We start from the raw sequence: 22,923 nt of genomic DNA on the forward strand, positions 1-22,923 counted from the left end.
ACCGCCGTAGTCCAACTACTATAATGGTCCTTGAAAAGAACGGCCCAAATACGACAATGCCCATACGTCATTAAACAAAAACATGAAAGATCGTTGTGCTTTCTGCGACAGCCTAGTCCAGACTGCTCAAAATCATATACCTTTCAAGGGCCCAACAAAACAACCAATAATCATATCGCAGCGGCCCAACATGTGTATAGGTTAGATTATTGACGCAATATTTCATAGGAGGTTTCTTACTCTATGTCAACTTGGTAACTAGTAAGAACTAGTATGGATGCGTAAGAGTTTTTTTTTTGTTAGTTGGTGAAACTTTATGCAAGTTTCTTAGTTGCAATGGAGTTTTTTTATTTTATTCAGCTCCATGACTCTAACATTAGAACTGCAAGAAACTACATGTAAACAGCATACATAAATCTTATGCACTTTCCTGAACAACCATATTTTCCTAGCTAATCCTATTTAATCATTTGTATAATTTCTTTCCAAGGAAGTCTATGGTTGGCCTTGACCTACCTGAACATTAGCCTTGGATATAGTCGTGTGTAATTATCCAATATTACCAATGGATCTACTAAAATTTAATTATGCTGATTTTGATTGGGTTCTAGAAATTCTGGACTCACTAGAAAAACATTCTATGTTGCCTATTGTAATCACTAAGATATGTGGAATCATTTGTGAAGAAATATAAAATATTTTCTATTTTCCTGACATTAAGTGAGTATGAGATCTTGTATTTCTACTGATATCTTGTGATATCAAACGTATTTTCCTTGATTTTATTTGTTTATTCTATTCTTTACTTTTCCTTTCCAACTCCACACTACTAACTTTTCATCTTGCCATGCATTCAATGTTCAATGGCCTAGAAGACAACTAGTATGAGATAAATACAGCACACCTACAACTCAACTCAAGATGTCACCACCTAATACAAGTTTTCCTATTTTGCTCACACCTTTGTAATCTACCTCTGTAAATTTGTCTTTGATGATGCATGGGTAAATGAAGCTGGAATTAATTACCCCTTTTACTATATCTTTATGCATGGCTGCATATAAAATTATGACAATAATAAGCATAAGAACAAAAGAAAGGAGATATCTTTCACCTACTTACCTTGTTTCTCTCTCATATAGTGAGCGTTACTTTCTTATTATTATATTATTTTGCACAATCAACCAAATTATTTGCTGACATAACGTCATGCCAGTGTGCAGACCATATACACAGTAACAATTTACACTAAGGATGGTGCCTATAAATAGAGAGGAGGGCAAGGGAAAGGCGACGAGAGTGTTAGGAAAGGCTAACTCAAGCAAACACTGGAACAAGTTGTAGGTTGTGTATTTGAACAACTTGTAGATGGGAATAGATGAACTTTCAGGAGGCCACCCATGTTTCATGGGGTCTACTAGTGGTATCGACGATTCATCTTTGATGGGGCCGCCTAGTAGTATTTCTCTTGGGTTTTCATCAAAAATGGTATTTTCTTACTCCATTCCTAGTATATTTTTTTTGTTGGACTTCCTTGCTTGTAGTTGAGAAGGATTTTTTTGACATCTTTTGCCCCCCTGGAATAAAGATTTTGACAAGATATGGAAATATAATACCACATTTTTTTGTGCTACAATAAGTTTGTTCGATATCACCTTCTCAAAAGATATTGTAGCATATCTCTTGGATTTTCCTTAGTTTGATGCTTTTATTCCCTTTGATTCCTTTTTAAACTTTGTTCATCTTGTTTTGCGGAAGTTCGTTCATTACTAGATCGTTGTTTTATTTTTCAAGAATGATAAAGTTAATTAATTCTCCTAAAGTAATTTTTCAATAAGCTATTCTTCACTCATGGTCCTGAATCAATCTTTACTTTTGATATAAGGTTGAGCGCTAAGTCTGCAGTTCTTTTATTGCTTTCCTAAAATTTTGATGGCATACTTGCAGTCAATATATATTCCCATGTTAGCGAACTTGCACAAGCAATTATTTTATCAAATAAATAAATCATCTCTATTTTATATATTAAATTTAATAAATTCCATGACCCTTAAATTGTTTCTAAAGTTGATAGATGTATATGTGGGGCATGCTTATTTTTAGTTGATATTTCAAGAAGGTCCTGCGTGCAGATATATAATTGTTGAGGAATGCTTGTGTGGTAGCTTCAATGAATACTTATGGAGCCTTAACTATGAAAAAATGAGAAAATTTTAAAAAAGAATAGGATAAATGCCATTAAATGCATCATGGATGTGTCTGAGATTTATTTTCATTCCTACTCCTTTTCCTGTTCTACATTGAGCCATATATAGTATCTGAAGTTTTGCAAACATAGTAGTTTTTTTTTTTTGAAGTGAACGGCAAGAGATTTGCCGTAATTTTTATTAGAAGAAAAAAATAAAGCGATACAAACACACTTCAAACCCCAACACAACTGAAGCCTTTTTCAACCTACAGCCGACTGCAGCAAACATAGTAATTATCAGCATGTAAATATCAAAATCAGTAGTGGTGGCCTACTGACATGGCAGTTCTGTTCTATCCAAATTGGTATTGTCTCGGTTTAGATGTATCTGTAACACAAATAGTAATGTTGAAAGTTCAAGTATATAAATAACCTTTGAGGTGTGTTGTATGTTATCTTAATCCGTTGTTGCTACTATGTTTTAAGTTAGCCTTTTGGATTATAAAATTTTGGAACTGACGAATTTAACACTAAAAGAATAGTTGCTTTACCAGAATGAAATATCTGAAAAGAACTCAAGCAGTTGCTTTGAAGAACCACATGGAAACAATGGTCATGGAGAGATCCCCGGTGATGGTGCCTCTAGAATCAATGAGGATAACTTGAGCATCTTGGTCAGCAACAATAATGGTAGTGGAAGGAGCCTCGGCGATGGTCAGGATGGTCCAGAGCCAAAGAAAAGATCCCTACACAGGCTCAACAGCCGGCAGGCAGAAATACTAGAGGGGTATGGTTCCTAACGAATATACAACATTGACTCGAATTTATTAGTGCATCAATGAATTTATTTCCTTTTTTATCCACTGATGAAGCCAGGATGCCGTGTACTGTGTACAATAGGACGTTATTTTGATGAATAATCTACTAGACATTTCTTTAAAACAAACCAATTAATTAATTCAAGTATATCTGTTGTTAGAACTTTAGAAGTTAACTCAACTCATTCAGATTAAAACAGCCAGAGTAATAACTACTTTGTTGAAAGTGCGAGTCAACCTAGTGGCCATATCCTCGATTTATTTCAAAGAATTAAACAAATATTTTCCTTTCTACAAGTTGCCTTTTTCTTGTAAATTTTATCATCTGTCTTGTCTTTATTTTTGTTGAACTAGCAGTTTCTTTAGCGTCTGCGCACACCCTGATGAAAATCAAAGGATGCAGCTAGCTGCGATGACTGGGCTTGGGTCGCTTCAGGTGAAGTTCTGGTTCCAGAACAAGAGAACCCATGTAAAGGTCTGTTCTACACCTTTGCAATTTTGGATACGGCTGTATGTATGTTTCCTTGAAATTCTAGCATCTGACGTAACACCTCGAGTTTCCCGACATATTTGCATATTCATACTTGAGCTATTTCACACTTGGAATCTCTAACCATTATCCATTTTCATGCACAAATAGCATTTAAGTGGCAAAGAAGAGAACTACAGGTTGAAAGTGGAGAATGAAATGCTGAGGGAAGAAAACTACATGTTCAAGCAGGCACAGAACAATCCTCTCTGTCCCAGGTGCACTAATGATCCAGGGTTCCTTCAGATCCTCAAAGAACTGGAAGAGGTGAAAGCATACAATCGGATGCTGCAGCAACAGTTGCAGGGACAGCATGTAACTCGTTGTCTCAAGTGACTCTTTGTTTCCACTCTTCATTAACCAACACTGCAGCTGTCAGTTTGCAGTTTCGCATCATATACAGATTGTATTCCTTCTCATCAGTTACACCTCAAGCAGTTGCGAGTTCCGCTGATGTTGCATCGTTTCTTTGGCAGATGCGTATCGACAATGAAGCCCGTCTGACCATGTGTTCGCCCCTATTCCATCCTGAGTCCTCGTCCGCAAATGCCTTTGGAATGCAAGATGAATTTCAAGCGCTTACTGAAGTAGCCATGAGCGCGGCGCATGAGCTTTTCATTCTGAGCGACTCCAGCAGCCCTCTGTGGCTGGCTGTACCTGGTGGTTCATTCCAAGTACTCAACAGGATGGCCTACGCCCAAACATTTCCTGGGCAGATGAGTGTAGGTGCCATGGGGTTGGTGGCAGAAGCTACCCGTGCCAGCGCTGTGGTCATGCTGGACCCTAAAAGCATTGTGGAATTTCTAATGGATAGTGTGAGTGGGACGTCGATACTGATAGAAGCTAATCAATACCGTTGTCGATTCGAAATCTAGCTGAACTCAGTTTTGAAATGGCTGCAGGGGAGCTTTGGAGCCTTCTTCCCTGGACTCGTGTCCGGAGCAGCGACCAGCACCAAGGTTTACAACTGGCCTCAGAACAGCGAGGCAGGCTACGATGGGGCTATGCAGCTGGTATGAGTTGTTTCTTCTTTCTGAATTTACATGTGAAAATACAGTGCACTGGCAAATAGTAAGAAGTGCCCTATTTATTAGCTAGTAGCTGTTTACTCACAGACTGTCTTGCTCTTGTGCATTGACAACGACAGCTGACTGTGGAGCTGGTGTTCCCATCCCCCCTGGTGCCGGCTAGGAAATGCACCTTCCTGCGCTGCTGCAAGAGGCTGGAGCTGGGAGCCATGGCTGTCGTCGACGTGTCCTTGGACGACGGTGCCAGTTGTCAGAAGATGCCATCAGGAATACTGATTCAGCCCATAAGGCAGAACAGCTGCAAGGTATGACTTAATTACAGCTAGGGAAATGCTTGAATTAATTAAACTTTACCCCATTATGCATGGATGACATCGTACCACAACCATGTTTGATCTGTTTCCAAAACTTGTTTGCAGGTCACCGCCATCGAGCACGTTCGAGTAGATGGCAGTGGCACCCATGAGCTCTTCCAGGCATGCCTGAGCGGCCTCCTCTTCGGCGCCAGGCGCTGGGTGACGAGCATGGCTCGACAGTCCGCGCGGCTCAGGGACGTGTTCCATGTCACCAACTGTACCCTGGACGGTAATCCACGGCATCTTCCCACCACCAACTTGAATCAGAGAATGAAGCAGAAACTTACCTCCTTGCGTTGTACCTTTTCTAAAAAAAAAACTCTTTGCGTTGTGGATTTCAGTCACTTCAAGGGGGAGGAAGGCCATCATGAAGCTGGCGGATAGTCTGCTGGCCAACTACACCGGCAGCATCGCCGGCCTCCCCGCGGACGCCTGGAGCGTCCAGTGCGGCGAGGGCACGGAGGAAGACGTCAGGATCGCCTACAGAAGGAACGACGACGGCAGCAACACCGCGATCGTGTGCACGAGCGCGACGTTCCTGCTGCCGCTGCCCATGAGGAGGGTGTTCGACCTGCTCAAGAACAACTTGCTGCGTGTCAAGGTATGCCAACGAACGCAATCTCTCCGGCCGGCCACATGGCAACAGCAGCATGGCCTCTGCCTGATGAACTTGAGTACCGTGTGGCTTACCGATGGGTGATTGTGATTGCAGTGGGATGTCCTGGTGCATGGAGGCTGCGTGAAGGAGGTAGTTCGTGTGGCCAATGGCGTCGGAAGTGAAGATGCTGTCTCCATCCTGCATGTCAAGGTACCAGAACATCACCACCAAGCACTGATACTGGCTCCTGCAGTTTCATTACTTCAGACTTTGTGGCGATTTTCATATCTCACTCGAATACTTTGCAATTGGTCAGCATGGAAGCGGGGCAAACAAGGAAATCATGCTGATCCTCCAGAACAGCTGCTATGATCCGTCTGGATCATTCATGGTCTACTCCTCTCTTGACAAACATGTGATGGACATGATCACGAGCCCAGGCGGCGAAGAGGCGATGAGCAACATTGCGCTCTTCCCTGCCGGCTTCTCCCTTGTTCCCCTCGCCGACCCGGCGAATGCTGGCTCTCCCATTGGAGAGGCTGGGGGAACTGTGATGACTGCAGGGTTCCAGATTCTGATGAAGCTGGCCCGTGGGACTGGCCTGTGCCCTCGGTCAGTGTCGTCGGCGATCCAGATCATGACAGAAAACATTGCAACTATCAAAGACACGCTGCTGAACAGCCACCCTGTTTTCTACAAGATTAGGCAGCCTCCCAACTAGACTGTAGCAAGGTACTCCTCCTCTTCATTGATGATTATTATCATGTCAAATTTGAGTAATGGCGGAGCCAGCCTCTTCCATAGGGGGGATACTGAATTTGCAGTCACCTCTTGCTGTTTTCTGCAGGGAGAAGAGGGGGGGGGGGGGGGGGTCCAAGCTTGTGGAGGCTGCTATTTAAAACAAGAAATTTGGAAGGGCGTCCATCAGCTTCGATCGCCTGCATTTCTCCCGGCAATGCCGTTTACTATATATAATAAATTCCGTCTTCGTTCCGCCTACTATGATGTGGAACTGGCGATCTGCTCTTGTATCAAGAGCCTGTAATAATGTTGGTGGAACCAAACTTGTGCTATGTGGACCAGTCATGTATGCTATGTTAACCTTAAGCTACTCTTTGATTTGGTATATGCATACTATGTTGGAACCTTTAGTTACTTTTGATTTGGTAATGTGAGATAAGTTGCTGCTCACATGTATCCTAGAAGACTATAATGGCGACCGACCAATCTCTAGCTGTTGGTTTATATGCGGGAGGTCGATAACAGAAGAGTAGTGTTGGAATCTTTAAACTAGTAATACCAAAATGCATGGAGCTGGAGTGCTGGACCATTATAGTGGAAGAATTTATGAAGCAGCCATTTATGAATAGTGAAATAGATCAAATGCATAAAACATCAGGACATCTCATTTGTTTGCCACCAACCTTAAAAGATGCACTCTGTACGAATTATTTCAAGAGAAACTCGTTACTTAATCTATTTCTGTAATACATGGTCTGGAGTCAGAATCGGACCCCATGGAAAACTAGTACATAGACAGGCCAGTAAACCTATTCCTATAAATAATACCATAGAGAACACAAGCGCACCAACTTATCCAACCTTGTTAGAAAATTATCACAGTCAACAGCTGCTTGACCATCTCTAAGGATCCATAGTGCTTGCTACAGCTTTCTGAAGACGACAAATTCAGCCATAACGCATGCTAGGTTGATAAATCGAGCTTGGGGTGTTATGTATTGAGACCAGCCCAATTTTTGAAAGCTACCAGGGCTTCCATTTTCCTGAAGTTCCGCTTTCTTAGCTTTGCCACTTTCAGTTTCTTGTGGGTTTCCATGAATGCTTGCTTGTACCTCCATTTATCTATAAATATTTTAAGCTCTCGTGCTTTGTCAATCACCTGCATTGCCATATCAAAGAACCCTCCTTTCACCAAAGCATACAGAAAGGCATCAATCAACTCGTGGTTCAATTCAGTCCCCTTCCTCCTCACTTCTGTCCATAAAATGAGCACATTAAAGTACTTCTCAGCTGAGACATACCCATTGATAAGTGAAAGGTATGTCTGATTATTTGGTTCAAATCTAAGGAATACCATCCTTCGGTATGTCCTTCTGGCATCCTCTAACCTCCCGACCTTGCAGAAAGCATGTATTATCGAGTTCCAATCATGTGTAGCAATCTCTATTCTCGGGTCATCAACCACTGAGTCCAAGAATGAAGCCATGAGGCCAGGCCGGTTGTTCTCTGTCAAGCCTGTCATTATAGTGAGATAACTTGACCTAAGTTCTGGTAGTCTTGCCTCCCTCATGTCCTTGAAAAGAGCAAATGCAGATTGGAAATCATGGGCTGTCATGGAGGCATCGATAAGAGCATCATAACTACCAGCATCAAGTTGAAGCCCTGCTGCACTAATCTCTGCCACAAGCTGTGCAGCCTCTGCAGTCTTCTGTTCCTTGCAATATGCTTTCAAGATCGAGGAGTACACACCGAGCCCTACAGAAGCTCCTTGAGCAGTCATTTCATCGAGTATGCTGTGGGCTTTGTTCAATAGGCCAAGTTCAACACAAGCGTTGACAATCCCAAACCCAACAGAATCCTCAACTGACATAGGTTGTTGAGTGAGCTCAATCTCCTGTGCTTGGATGATCAACTGAGCTAGTTCTCTAATCCTCGCATGATCAACAAAGCCCTGAGCAACCTCACTATAGGTTTCCCCATCAAATCCATTGCCATCCCCAACTCTACGCTCCTTCACTGCACGGAGGATGAGTGACGAAACCAACTCGAAGTTGCTTGATTTTAGGTACCCACTGACCAGATTCTTGAAAAATCCCTTCTTGCTGAATCCCAGAGCATCAAGCAATGTATCTAGCTCATCAACCCGGCCGGAAACACCTCTCCAAGCACACAAGAAGGCAAGTGACCCAAAGCTCTCTACGTTTGGCGAGACCCCAACGGCCGACATAGTCTCCAGCACCCTCTCAGCATCAGCCACCAAACCAAGCCTGCGGCAGCAACCAGCGAGGACAGCATTGCAGGCAGCGAGATCAGGGCGCATCGCCGCCGCCTCAGCAGGAGCCTTCTCCTCCACCACAAGCTTGCAGGCTTCGTCGAACACCTTCAGGAACGCCGCAAAGGCGCCCGCGTCGTCGCGGGTAACCTCGATCAGAGGGTGCCCCCAGACGGAGAACGCCGGGAGGCGGCGCCCGCAGCGTAGCATCGCGCGCGCGAGCGCCAGCGCCGGCGCGGCGGAGCCCGCCGCGGCAAGCGCGGAGAAGAGCGTCCCGAGGGCGGGCTCCGGGACGGGCGCCGCGTGCGGGTTCTTCTCCAGCAGGAAGACGGCCGCGGCGAAGGCGCGCTTGAGGCCAAGCCGCTGGTGCGCGGCCGCCGCGCCGGCGAGGTGGGAGACGAGCGCGGCGGCGGCTCGGGGCGAGGGCGGGCTGGAGGACGCGGCCAGGGACTTGAACGCGATCCACGCGTCGTCCGAGCGGTCCTCGGCGACGGCGGCGAGGAGGTCGGACTCGAGCGCGGCGGCGTCCGCGACGGGGAGCGTCTTTCTGGGGGCGGTGTCATGGGCCGGGGGTGGGGGCGGCGGTGGCGGTTGAGGCCTCGGACGCGGCGTGAAAACGGAGGGCTGGAGGAAGGAGTAGACGGTGGGGATCTCGTGGGGCTCGGAGGAGGAGGAGGCCCGCGCGGCGAGGGGCAGAGGTAGCCGGCGCCGGAGGCGGAGTAGAGCGCGCATTTGGCGGGGGTGCTTTTGCCGTCGAGGTGTTCGACCGTTTGCCTAGGAAGCGAGGGAAGAACCGAGGAACGGGATCACAGGACGAGGAGAACCCCTGAAGGCCTGTCGCCGTCCGATTTGCATTCAGGCGGCCTGGATCGAGACGGAGGGGATGCCCTGGTCTACGAGACTACGAGGCTGGAAACAGCGCGCGTGATGGCTGCTGAGCTGAGGATGCAATGCAATGGCGGCGGCGCTGCAGTGGCAAGAAGGAACGGGCTTCGTGGAAATTCATTCAAAATTGCACATTCCCCTCGCCGGAATCGGCACGGCGGTTCGAATTCGAACAAAGCAAGCTCCAGACAGATCAAGCTGATCACATTTGCTACTTGCTAGCATAGTTCTTTCCACTTGGTTCATCTTCATCTGTTCATCTTCAACAGAAGAGGGAACACTGGATGACTGGACCGTCGCTATTCGAACACAGGCACTCTTCCCCTTTGCAGATAATGCTATAAACTATACAAATCAACAAATGTAAACTCTCTAATAAAATGAAATCATGTTTGCATTCAAGATTTGTACAAGGAATAATTATATCAAAAACAAACAGGAACCCGACAAGACCGTCAATGCAGCACTTAAGCACGAGTACATGAAGCCGCACAACTCGACAAACTGCTCATCAACACATAGTAACAAGACTGTCATGCAATGCAGTTTTTCATCCCTGTGACATGCAGTAACAGCTCGAGTGCTTCGGCGATATAAGCAGATGGACAAGTGCACCAGTAGACAAGGCAGATATAAAACCTCTCGACATAATATAGTTTGCTCTCAGAAGGATACAATAAATAGCACCAGCCCCATCACACAAATCAGCTATGACAACATATTATGTGATCAAAACTGCAACGATACATGTTGCGACAATACCCATTTAACTCAATACCTTTCCGCCAACCTAGCAGATACAGCCCTAAGCTTAGAATACACTTTGCCAGCAGGAGAACCCAAGATGAGGCTGCAAAGTGAATCCCGAGCAACCTTGATGTTAACAAAGGATCCAAGTATATGGATCTTTGTATCAGCAATAACGATTCGGGTCCTGGTGGAGTTCTCGATGGCGTATTTGGTCTTGCCCCCTTTCCCTGATAGGCGGCCGATAGCGCGCGACAGGTGCTCACCTCGAAGGGTTTTCACATCCTTGATCTCAAAGGAATCCACATAAAGGTCATCAAGACGCAGCAGGGCGACAGCATCGGCAATGTCAAATCCAAGCATAAAAGCATGCACAAAGTCCGCACATTTCTGAAGGTTGCTCACATCTGGTGTGTCTTTCCTTGTTTTGAGCTCCACCCTTCTTGCCTGGAACAGGAAACGATCTAATGAGATTGCCAGATGTGAACTTAAGTATTCCATATATGGAAGAAAGAAAAACAATCGAATCATGCACAAAGTGGAAATAGGCACAGATCAACCACGATGCCCAAGTCCCAATTTAGTTACTATAAACAGTTTCACAAGCTTTAGAAACATTATTATAGCAGCACAGAAAAGCAGAACAAACCTTCAGCCAATTGCAACTCAGTTCACAGAACCCGTGCACTGTTCTTGTGATTTGGAATCGTTCAGTTCACAGATAGAAGCATTGGTAAACCAATTATCATGTTAAACTATTACTTATAACAAGGCCACAATTCTGAACTGAACTAAAGTCCTAAAGCAAACCAGAACCAGGTGAAGGAATTAATATTAATTCATTATATTCCGAATTGCTTGCTTCAATAACCAAACCACCGAGCTCTTGCACAAATGATTAGCTGCTCGCCAAGCCAATATCGTCTAAAATTCCTGGCACTTCATAGGCAAAATTCTACTTTCAAACATGCTGGCAATCATGATGCGTAGGAACCTATAGCATGTATAGCTAACTCAGGATTTAAGCGAGGCTTTTGTGCTCAAATATAAAACGAAGTGAGGAAAGATTGAGGCCGGGTGACCCCTCACCTTGATGTTCATGCGGATGTCGACCTTCATGTGCTCATAGACGGGTGTGTAGATCTCCATCCAGCAGCGCTTGAGCGGCGCGAAGCGGTGCTGCGGCACTGGCACCTTCCGGAACTGGGGCTTCCCGCCGCTCATCTCGCTCGGCATCAGAGCATCGAACCGCGGCTTCTCCACGGCGGCCGGCCCCGTGGCGTGGTCCACCGCCATCTCAGCGGAAGAACCACCCGCCGCGGTGGCGGCCGCTGCCCTTTCGACCTCCATACTTTCGCTGTGGCGGCGGAGGTGGGAGGGAGGGAAGGGGGCAAGGGGCAGAGGTCTCGAGGGGGCTAGGGTTTGGGTGTCGGGGAGGAAGAGCCCAAAGAGGAGAAAAGAGAGGTTTATAACCCACGGGCTATTGGGCCGGATGAAAACTAGTACCTGCAAGCCCAACAGTGCAGGAACGGCACTTGGATCGTCGTTCCTGATTTGGGAGACGGATTGAGTGCCGTTGCTGACAGCCCAACAGTGCTGGAAATGGCGCGCCAATGCCCCCTTCTCCGATTTTTTTATTTTAATCTTTTTTAATTTAATATTTTAATAATAACCCGTGTAGATCTAAATTTTCAAAAACTAGCCCTTTTGGTCGCGCCAATCCCCGTGGCGCGACTCACTGAAGGGTCACGCCACATACTTCGGCGCGACCGAGCTGCCACGCTGGCACACGTGTGCCAGGAGGCTGAGTCGCGCCACATGCTTTGGCGCGACTGAGTCGCGCCATACGCCGTGGCGCGACTTAGCCTAATACAGACCCACCCGGCCAGCCTTCTCTTCCTCCTACTCTCATTTTTTTTTCATTCGCTCCCCACTCGACCCGACCTCCATGGCGCCGCCCCTCTCTCCCCCCTCTAGATCCACTTCATCCTCCACCCGATTCGAAGAGAAACCGATCCTTAAAGATAACTCCTCCATTCTAACCGATTAATTTTTTCCATTTCACCGATCTCCATCACTGCCTCCAGATCCCGAGGCGTCCCATCAATGGCCGTCGCTGCACGCCCGGCGCCACCCGTCCCTGGCCGCGGCCGCCTAGGACCCGTCGCCGTCCCTGAACGCGGCCGCGCCGGTGCTTCTCGTCCCCAACAATGGCCGCGCAGCACCTGAACTAAATCTAAAGATACATGGCCCACATGGCCCAAACTGAACTAAACTAACGTGTCCATATCGGACTCTATCTCTAACTCAAACTGAACTAAATCTAAAGATACATGGGCCAAACGCTCACGCAGGAGCCGATTCGTAAGCCTCCTTTAATTTCTTCATTAAGCCCGATTCACTCGCGGCCCATTAATTAACCTATTAATTTATGGCGATAACATACTCGCCCACTCGTTAGCAGTCCATTTTCATATAAATATCCGTGTCAATTGACAAATGGCATTCTCAAATTCTCAATGGCAAAGCATGTAATCGAAAATTCAGACATGAGTGCATATACAAACAGATAAACAAATGAGAGCGGGAAGGATCCATCAATCACAAGGCTAGCTCTCACACTGCCTGACAAAACCCCAACCGGAACCGCAGCAAACTTGCCCTACAGTTCCCAATCCATGTATCCATCAGGACACCACGGCCGGCCAAACCCGACTCGGAAGCCACGTCAGGTACCACCGCACAGTTCACCGCACAGTTCCCAGCCCCTGCCACCAATGCCACGGTAATGCAACAGGAGAGCAATTGCGAGGCAGCACCGTACAGATGGGGACTTTAATCGACATCCGCTCAAGAGAATGGCCCGCGCACATCCTCGATTCGGACCCGCCGTCTCAGAGACTAACCAACTCAAATCCTAAAAAATCCGCGAAATGGAAAAAAAACTAATTAGTTAGAATGGAGGAGTTATCTTCGAGGATCAGTTTTCTTTCGTTTTCCCTTCGAATCGGGTGGAGGGTGGAGTGGATCTAGAGGAGGAGAGGGAGGGGCGGCGCCATGGAGGTCGGGTCGAGTGGGGAGTGGAGGAAAAAAGAATGGGAGAAAAAGGAAGAGAAGGTTGGCTGGGTGGATCTGTATTAGGCTGAGTCGCGCCACGCCGCATGGCGCGACTCAGTCGCGCCAACGCATGTGGTGCGACTCAGTCTTGCCACGTCAGGCTCGCTGGCACGCGTGTGCCAGGGTGGCAGCTCGGTCGCGCCGAAACATGTGGCCTGATCCTTCAGGGAGTCGCGCCACGGGACTTGGCGCCACTAAAATGGCTAGTTTTTAGAAATTTAGATCCGGATAGGTTATTATTAAAATATTAGATTAAAAAAGATTAAAATAAAAAAAAATCCCCTTTCTCCCCCCACGTCGCGCTGCCCTTGGCGTCGGGCGCTCTCCTGCACCGCGCCCTGGCTGACGCTGCCCCTGCATCTGTTGCTCGCCTGCTCCAACCTCTCTGGCGGCCTCCACTCCAAGCAGCTGCTGCACGGCCTCCCTGCGGTAGACCACGGCGCCGTTGCTGACCACGGTGACCAGATGAAACGGAAGGGAACAGAGTTAGTAATTGGTGAAGAAGGGATCGATTTGGGTGAAATCATTTGCCAATGTGAGGCCAAGGGCGTGTGGATTTGGTACCCGGAAGGCGGCCTTGGGATCTTGGTGACGCCTTCCTGACATCGCTCACCACCACTTCTTGTTTAGAATTTTTTTTATCGTTCCGAACTAAAATGGAACACGTCGGCAATGGAAAAGAGGCAACAGATGAAAGTGTGTGTTCTGTTGTATCAATGGTGGAGAGAAAGAAACAGTGCGAGTGAATTTGAAAGGGGGTGGAGCTCGATCGAATTGGGACTCATCGTTCAGTCACTTAATGATGAATTCCTGAAGGAGTCGCAGAGTCACACTAACATCAATCGTGAGAGGGTCCAGAAATGGGCTCGGCCACTAGAAGGTGTCATGAAAATCAATGTTGATGGAGCTTTCAAAACTGAAACGGGGCAGGGAGGCTGCGGTGCAGTCATGAGGAATGAAGAAGGAGAGGTGGTGAAAGCAGGTGCCGGAAACATCTCGCATACGATGGACGCCTTCCATGCTGAGATGATAGCAGCTCGGGAGGGTATTCGTTTGGCCGCAGAAGCTGGGATGGGGCATGTGATCCTGGAAACAGACGCGATGCTGGTCAAGTTCGCTTTGCAGAATGACAGTTTTAGATTATCACCACTGGGAGGCTGTTATATTGTGATCCAAATTCTGATGGGAGAGTGTTGGAATTTGGGCTTGGCCCATTAAGGCCCATGTGGTGCAAACTTTTAATCCCACATTGCTAGTAGAAGTTGAGGAGACCACGTGACTCTCCTATATATCTAACCCATAGGCTTCACCGGAGAATATCAATCCTATTATTCCTCTTGTAAGCCGCCGCTAGGCGTTGTACACAAACACCCGATATAGTGAAGTTCTTGCTGGCTGGCGCCCGTGGTTTTTACCCTTTGCATTGGAGAGGTTTTCCACGTTAAATCTTCGTGTCTTTCTGCGGTTTGATCTTTCTATTTTTCATCGTTTTGTTCGCCGTCGCTTCTAACAAGTGGTACCAGAGCCGTGGTTTCAAGTTTGGGTTTCGTGATGGCGTCGATGAAGTATGATCTACCGATGTTGGACTACAAGACAAGGTTCTCGCTGTGGCAAGTCAAGATGAGAGCTATTCTGGCGCAAACCAATGATCTTGATGAGGCGCTGGAAAAATTCGGGAAGAAAAAGAAGGATGAGTGGACCGATGAGGAGAAGCGCAAGGACCGTAAGGCTCTTTCTCTTATTCAGCTTCATCTATCTAATGATATTCTACAAGAAGTGCTGCAGGAAAAGACTGCTGCAGAATTGTGGCTAAAACTGGAATCGATCTGCATGTCGAAGGATCTTACCAGTAAATTGCATATGAAGTTGAAGCTGTACACGCTTAAGATGCAGGAGGGTGATTCGGTGATGGGTCACCTATCTGTCTTCAAGGAGATCGTTGCTGACCTAGGGTCGATGGAGGTTAAGTATGAAGATGAGGACTTAGGTCTTCTTTTATTATGCTCTTTGCCAAGTTCTTATGCAAGTTTCCGTGACACCATACTATTAAGCCGTGATGAACTAACCCTTGCGGAAGTTTGTGAGGCACTCCAGTCTAAGGAGAAGATGAAAGGCATGGTGCAGACAGATGGCTCGTCCTCTAGGGGCGACGCTTTGCATGTCAGAGGCAGATCAGAGCAAAGATCCTCAAGTGATAACAACGATCGTGGCAAGAGCAATGACGGTAGAGGCCGCTCCCAGTCCAAAGGTCCCAAGAAGAAATTCTGTAAGTATTGCAAGAAGAAATCTCATATGATTGAGGATTGCTGGAAATTGCAGAATAAGGAGAAGAAGAAAAATAAATCTGATGGTAAGGCTAGTGTTGCTTCTGCTGGTGAAAACTCTGAGTCAGATTGTTTGGTTGTCTTTGCTGGTTGTGTTGCTGGCCATGATGAGTGGATTCTTGATTCTGCATGTTCTTTTCATATCTGCACTAATAGAGATTGGTTCAGTTCCTATGAGTCTTTGCAGAACTGTAATTTTGTGCGCATGGGAGATGATAACCCGTGTGAGATTATTGGCATTGGCTCTGTTCAGATCAAGACCCATGATGGCATGATTCGCATACTGAAGAATGTAAGGCACATACCAGGGATGAAAAGAAATCTGATCTCGTTGAGCACACTTGATAAAGAAGGACTCAAATACACCGGTTCAGGTGGAGTTGTGAAGGTATCTAAAGGTTCTCTTGTATGTTTGCTGGGTGATCTCAATCCTTCAAATTTATATGTTCTCAGAGGTTGTACTTTGCATGGTTCTGTTTCTGCTGCTAATGTTGCTAATGCTGAACCTAGTAAGACTGACCTTTGGCATATGCGTCTTGGACACATGAGTGAACTCGGTATGGCAGAATTGATGAAGAGAAACCTGCTGGATGGCTGCATTCTGAGTGGCAAGAAGTTCTGTGAGCATTGTGTATTTGGTAAGCATAAGAGGGTCAAATTCAATACCTCTGTTCATACCACAAAAGGTACACTTGATTATGTTCATGCTGATTTGTGGGGACCTTCACGTAAGCCTTCATATGGTGGTGCTCGTTATATGCTTACCATTATTGATGATTACTCTAGAAGAGTCTGGCCTTATTTTCTAAAAAGCAAAGATGATACTTTTGCTGTTTTTATAGAATGGAAAGTTATAATAGAAAGGCAAACTGAGAAGAAGGTCAAGGTGCTTCGAACTGATAATGGTGGAGAGTTCTGTTCGGATGCTTTTGATGATTATTGCAGAAAAGAAGGCATTGTTAGGCATCACACCATACCATACACTCCTCAGCAGAATGGTGTGGCCGAGCTTATGAACAGGACTATCATCTCGAAGGCTCGTTGCATGCTGTCCAATGCCCATATGAACAAGCGTTTTTGGGCTGAGGCTGCTAATACAGCATGTTATTTGATCAACAGATCGCCTTCTATTCCACTCAATAAGAAGACTCCTATTGAGGTATGGTCTGGTACACCTGCAGATTATTCACACTTGAGAGTTTTTGGCTGCACTGCTTATGCTCATGTTGATAATGGAAAATTAGAGCCTAGAGCTATTAAATGTCTGTTTCTTGGTTATGGTTCGGGAGTCAAAGGATATAAATTGTGGAATCCTGAAACTAGAAAGACTTTTATGAGCAGAAGTGTTGTTTTCAATGAATCTGTGATGTTTACTGACAGTTTGTCCACAGATGATGCTTTAGTTGAGAAATTGCAGTCACAAGTTAGTGTGCAGGTGGAGCTTATGGATGACCAGGAAAATGAAGTTGTTGGTAATGATGTTTCAGATAGTGTTCCTGATACTGTTCAGCACTCACCTCCAGTTTCACAGTCTGATTTGCAGCATGAGGAGGATGTATATTTACCTATTGCTCTTCGCAGATCAAAGAGGAGTTGTGGACCTCCAAACCGTTTAATTGAGGAGTGTAATCTGACTTATTATGCTTTGAGTTGTGCTGAACAGGTGGAGGATGCTAGTGAGCCAGCAACATATTCTGAAGCCATTGATTCAGTTGATAAGGAGAAGTGGATCTCAGCTATGCATGAGGAGATGCAGTCTCTTGAGAAGAATGGCACATGGGAGATTGTAAGCTTGCCTGAGAAAAAAAAGACTGTTCGCTGCAAATGGGTCTTCAAGAGAAAGGAGGGTTTCTCTTCTAGTGAGCCTCCAAGATTTAAGGCAAGGTTAGTTGCAAAAGGTTTCAGTCAGATTCCTGGTGTTGACTATAATGATGTGTTCTCTCCAGTTGTGAAGCATAGCTCAATTCGAACTTTCTTTAGTATTGTTGCTATGCATGATCTTGAGCTTGAGCAGTTAGATGTGAAGACTGCATTTTTACATGGAGAGCTTGAGGAGGAAATTTACATGGATCAGCCAGAAGGATTCATAGTGCCAAGCAAAGAGAATTATGTTTGCAAATTAAAGAAATCCTTGTATGGTTTGAAACAGTCTCCTCGTCAGTGGTATAAGAGGTTTGATTCATTTATGTTGTTACATGGTTTTAAAAGATCTGAATATGATAGCTGTGTTTACATTAAGATTATTGAGGAATCACCTATATACTTGCTGTTATATGTTGATGACATGCTTATTGCTGCCAAGAGCAGAAAAGAAATCACTACAGTAAAGAAATTGTTGAGTAGTGAATTTGATATGAAGGATCTTGGTGTTGCTAAGAAAATTCTAGGTATGGAGATTACTAGAGACAGAAAATCTGGTTTATTATTTCTTAGTCAGCATAATTACATTAACAAGGTTCTTCAGCGTTTCAATATGCATGATTCAAAGCCAGTTAGTACTCCTATTGCACCTCACTTTAAATTGTCAGCTGCTCAGTGCCCTAGTTCTGAGGAGGATGTTGAATACATGTCAAAAGTCCCATATTCTAGTGCTGTTGGTTCTTTGATGTATGCCATGGTTTGCTCTCGCCCAGATTTATCATATGCTATGAGTTTGGTTAGCAGATACATGTCTAATCCTGGTAAAGAACACTGGAAGGCAGTTCAGTGGATTTTCAGGTACCTCAGAGGAACAGCAGATTCTTGTTTGAAGTTTGGGAGAACTGATCAGGGACTCATTGGTTATGTGGATTCAGATTATGCTGCTGATTTGGATAGGCGCAGGTCACTCACAGGTTATGTGTTCACTGTTAGCAGTTGTGCTGTGAGTTGGAAGGCTACTTTGCAGCCTGTTGTTGCTATGTCTACCACAGAAGCAGAATATATGGCTATTGCTGAAGCGTGCAAGGAGGCAGTTTGGCTGAAAGGTTTGTTTACTGAGCTGTGTGGAGTTGGTTCTTGCATTGATCTATTCTGTGACAGTCAAAGTGCTATTTGCCTCACTAAAGATCAGATGTTTCATGAAAGGACAAAGCATATTGATGTCAAGTACCATTATGTTCGTGATGTTATTTCACAAGGTAAATTGAAGGTATGCAAGATCAGTACTCATGATAATCCAGCTGATATGATGACTAAACCAGTTCCTGTAGCTAAGTTTGAGCTTTGCTCAAGCTTAGTTGGTTTGACAGTTTAGCCCAAGAGGCTATTTGGCGCCAGAAGTTCTGTTCTTTGTTGTGTTTAAGTGATGATTTTGATATGCTACAAGAAGTAATTTGTCTCAAGGTGGAGTATGTTATATTGTGATCCAAATTCTGATGGGAGAGTGTTGGAATTTGGGCTTGGCCCATTAAGGCCCATGTGGTGCAAACTTTTAATCCCACATTGCTAGTAGAAGTTGAGGAGACCACGTGACTCTCCTATATATCTAACCCATAGGCTTCACCGGAGAATATCAATCCTATTATTCCTCTTGTAAGCCGCCGCTAGGCGTTGTACACAAACACCCGATATAGTGAAGTTCTTGCTGGCTGGCGCCCGTGGTTTTTACCCTTCGCATTGGAGAGGTTTTCCACGTTAAATCTTCGTGTCTTTCTGCGGTTTGATCTTTCTATTTTTCATCGTTTTGTTCGCCGTCGCTTCTAACAGAGGCCTCATATGGGAGATCAAGATGATGGCAGCGTCCAGTTTTTAGCTCCATTTCCTTTAATCACTGTTATCGGTCTTTAATAATGTTGTGCATGCTTTAGCCGCGATTGGTTGTAATAGCTCCGCTTTAGCTACCTTTAGTTGGGACATTGTACCGCATGGAGTAGAGGAACTGGTGGCCGGCGATCTTGCCGTGTCCTTGGTTTAATGGAATCAAACTATTCCACTTCAAAAAAAAAAATCATTCCATAGAGGTTTACCCCCTCGTTCCAGGTCTCTAGAAATCAGTGAACCACGTTCCTCGTCCCTGTTGTTTCGGGAACTTGGTGACTAAGGACATGAGCCGAACAATACTGCTCAAAGAATTTTTTTTTCTTCTCTTTTTTATAAGAGCTCAAAGAGTTCAGAACTTTTAATATTTCGTACTAGATCGCGGTAGAACTTTTTCAAAGTGCAGGTAGCTAAACATCTAATAACTGGCAATTGTTACATATGAAGTCAAAACCAAATGGTTCAAAATCACTCCTATGGAAAAAGATCATCAATCCATCCAATGGTTTACATGCATGATTGTAAGTTGTGCAGAAATGTTTGACCTTGAAGTATTTTCCTAAATATTGACCATATTAACAGATCGCCTAATTAGAACCCCACAACAAATCCATCTAAGATGCATATTGTTGAGGTTCAAAACATGGTCATTAAGCCATAAGAGCAACTCCAGCAGGGCCTCTATTTGGATGACTAAACTCATATTTTAGTCATTTTGCTCAAATTTTCGTCTCCAGCAGAGTCTCTATTTGGGTGACTAAAACGAGGGGGTGACTAAATTTTCTCTCTCACCCCCTCAATTTGGTCACCCTCTACTTAGGCTACCAAAAGTAAGACTCACCATTTTTTAGTCTATTTATTCGGTGCTGCTGGAGTAGAGACTACATTTTGAGTGACTAAACTTAGAAAGTGGGTGACTAAAATAAGTTTTAGTCACTCCACTGAAGTTGCTCTAAAAACACCTCTAGATCAACAAACCACCAACTAGCACGATGGCACTATAGAACGAAAGGGGACTTAACTAGTCTAACCAAACATGCTAATAGGTCAGAGGGATCCGAGCAATAATTTGCTAAGAAATGGTTGAGAGTTGAGGCACTTCCTCACCCGCTAGAGACAGTCAACTTTCTGAGCGAAGAAAGATTGATCATGTCCGGGCACATCAAATCCCAGACGTCCACACTGCTTATTATAGTAACCTCTCCGGTTGCAAATCTAGCTTTTGAGGAGAGGTGCAGGTGAATACGCCAAGATAGATACTGTAGATCGTGCAGATGTGTGTTCGCGCGTTAACATTATTAATCTGACAACCTTCAGAGTTCAGTTCGCCTGAATTAATGCCTATTCATGTACACTATTAGCACTGATGGATATCCATTAATTATTGTCCAAATGGGATGGGGCTCTAAGAACGATGTGATGCCTGACTCCTCGCCATGTTTGTTTATATATATGAGAGAGAACTATGCGACGTACATATTTGTGCAGCCCGTGTAAACCGCCAGGACCGTCCGTACCAACCCAACCCAACAATTAATTAGTCCGGCAGCAACCCGTTGAAAGCCAACCCAGTCCGGACCAGCCACGCATCTACCGGCTTGGGTTACCAACCTGTAACCGTCTGTTTGGTTGAGGAGCGGGGCGAGCCAAATCGGAGCGGACCCGTCCCCGCGGTTGTTTGGATGGAAGAGTAGAGGGTTGGGTTGGCTCCAGAGAGGAATATTCTCTCTACATGCGGGTTCAGCCCGTCCCTCAGAAAACGACGGACGGAGCGAACCCACTCCAGTCCCTGCCTCTTCCGTCTGCTCCATCAGCACCCGCCGCCCGCCGCCTCCTGCCGCGCCGCCCGCCGCCGACTCGCCTCCGACCCGCCCGTCCTCGTCCTCGTCGCCCGCCGACTCGCCTCCGAATAGTGCTGCTCGCCCTGGGCAGGCGCCGCTGCAGGGCCCGCTAGCACACCAGGAGCCCATGCCTCCTGAGTCTGCGTAGCCTGAGCAGGGGCCAAGCACCGCCGGCGTGGCAAGCCTGAGCGCTCCAAGTGCAGCACGCCGCCAAGCCAAACACCCTGGCCCCTGCAAAAACAAAACCCAAAGGATTTGTTGCTAGTATCCTCATGAACATCCTTGGTGTGATCCCCTATCAAATCCCTCATGGATTTGCCCCGAATTCGAAGTTTTCTCCAAATCGTGTTCCCGAAAGGGGCGTTCAGTTTTTTCTCTAGATTCGCAGCGAATACTCAATCCTTTTGCAACCTTTTTCTTGGATCTACAAGTTCTTTTGGTTGTGCATCTATGGACGAAATTCAGTTTGGATTCGTTGAGTATTGCGATTTTAATTTGCGTTTGAAGTCTGGCCTCCTCGTTTCTTCCGCTCGTGTTCTTCTCTGTTCGTGCATCCAGTGGAGGAGCGCAAGGAGCCTCACGCGGCCTTGCCCAGCGCGCAGCAGCTCTCTCGGCGGCGTGTAGTGTGCTGTGCTTGTGCCCGCAGCGCGAGGCACAGGGGCAGGGCAGCCGGCGGCGGCGACGGCGGCGGCCTGCAGTGCGAGGCGGCGGCGACGGCGGCGGCCTGCAGTGCGAGGCGGCGCCTGCGGCAGGCGCTTGCACAGCCAGCAGCTCACGCGCGTGGAGAGAGAGGAGACTGACATGTGGGGCCACTAAAGCCCACTAACGGAGTTAGTGTTGCCATCCAACCCGTATTCTAATTCCCTCAACCAAACATGTGATGGGTTGACTCCATCCTCAAAATCAAATCTACAACCAAACAATGGATGGGTTGGCTCCGTTCTCAAAATGAGGGTTGGAGCCAACCCAACCCACTGATCCCGCAACCAAACACACGGTAAGAAACCGGCCAAGCCGGACCATGAACAGGGCGACCTGATATCACAGTTCTCACAACCAAGCAATCACAAAGGTGAGCAATTCAAGAAAAAAAGTATAAATTGATGAAGATATCACTCCCATAGTCCCATGGATACAAACAACACTCAAGTTGATGTACAAGGTCCAATTACTCGCGCACGCGCTCGACTATTGAATTTACAGGTGAGCTCGTTCCTAAGTAATTATTCTTGTGACTTTGAGAATAGTTTGCTACCTAATGATTTAATTGTACTTAGGAACAAAGAAGATGACCAGCAAGTGCGTGGAGAAGGCCTTGGAGGCGTGGAGGACCAGCGAGGACGTCCACAACAAGATGGAGGCCCAAACCGATTCGACTTCGTTTCAGTTTCGGACTCCAGGAATAGCCTGCACTAAAACGGACGCCCAGGTCGCATACGGAGTCGGATTTGGACGTTCTTTATATGGTTGGAAAGATAATTTCAATATGCTTCCAATGGCACCGGTTTCAGGCCCAAATTCATTCGGAGTCATCAGGAATCGTCCGAGAAATTTGACGTCTAGTTTCTGTCCTGGCGCTGCGACGCCGTCTTTCGGTCTTTGGGCCTTGTATCGTGTTGGAACCGATTAGAGGCGCGTCCAGGGGGTCTTGCACGACCCTAGGGAGTTTATTAGCAGCCGCCACGCCCTTGTTAGGGTTTGAGTTTTGCTTAGATTATTCTGTCAAGAATAGTTTCGCCCC

At 46.1% G+C, this 22,923-nt stretch overlaps 3 protein-coding genes across 3 annotated transcripts; 1 reads left to right on the forward strand and 2 right to left on the reverse strand.

Moving 5' to 3' along the window:
• The first annotated feature begins 2,527 nt into the window (after positions 1 to 2,527).
• On the forward strand, positions 2,528 to 6,238 carry LOC120710204 (homeobox-leucine zipper protein TF1-like). Its single transcript, XM_039995857.1, has 11 exons — positions 2,528 to 2,608; positions 2,743 to 2,975; positions 3,364 to 3,481; positions 3,647 to 3,850; positions 4,012 to 4,350; positions 4,438 to 4,548; positions 4,683 to 4,868; positions 4,983 to 5,158; positions 5,271 to 5,520; positions 5,632 to 5,727; positions 5,834 to 6,238. Exons 1-11 carry the CDS (start codon positions 2,528 to 2,530, stop codon positions 6,236 to 6,238), a joined length of 2,199 nt encoding a protein of 732 aa, XP_039851791.1.
• Positions 6,239 to 6,965: 727 nt separating this feature from the next.
• LOC120708321 (pentatricopeptide repeat-containing protein At1g69290-like) lies at positions 6,966 to 9,525 on the reverse strand. The gene has a single exon (XM_039993525.1). It carries the CDS (start codon positions 9,260 to 9,262, stop codon positions 7,250 to 7,252), a length of 2,013 nt encoding a protein of 670 aa, XP_039849459.1. The 5' UTR covers positions 9,263 to 9,525; the 3' UTR covers positions 6,966 to 7,249.
• A 454-nt stretch (positions 9,526 to 9,979) lies between these two features.
• Positions 9,980 to 11,594, reverse strand: LOC120708322 (RNA-binding protein pno1-like). The gene is made up of 2 exons (XM_039993526.1): positions 11,252 to 11,594; positions 9,980 to 10,609 (listed from the first exon to the last, which is right to left on the reverse strand). The coding sequence occupies exons 1-2, from the start codon at positions 11,510 to 11,512 to the stop codon at positions 10,187 to 10,189; spliced, it is 684 nt and encodes a 227-aa protein (XP_039849460.1). The 5' UTR covers positions 11,513 to 11,594; the 3' UTR covers positions 9,980 to 10,186.
• Positions 11,595 to 22,923: the final 11,329 nt, after the last annotated feature.

The sequence above is a fragment of the Panicum virgatum genome, chromosome 5K (assembly GCF_016808335.1).
Source record: "Panicum virgatum strain AP13 chromosome 5K, P.virgatum_v5, whole genome shotgun sequence".
In the NCBI taxonomy this organism is placed as follows: domain Eukaryota; kingdom Viridiplantae; phylum Streptophyta; class Magnoliopsida; order Poales; family Poaceae; genus Panicum; species Panicum virgatum.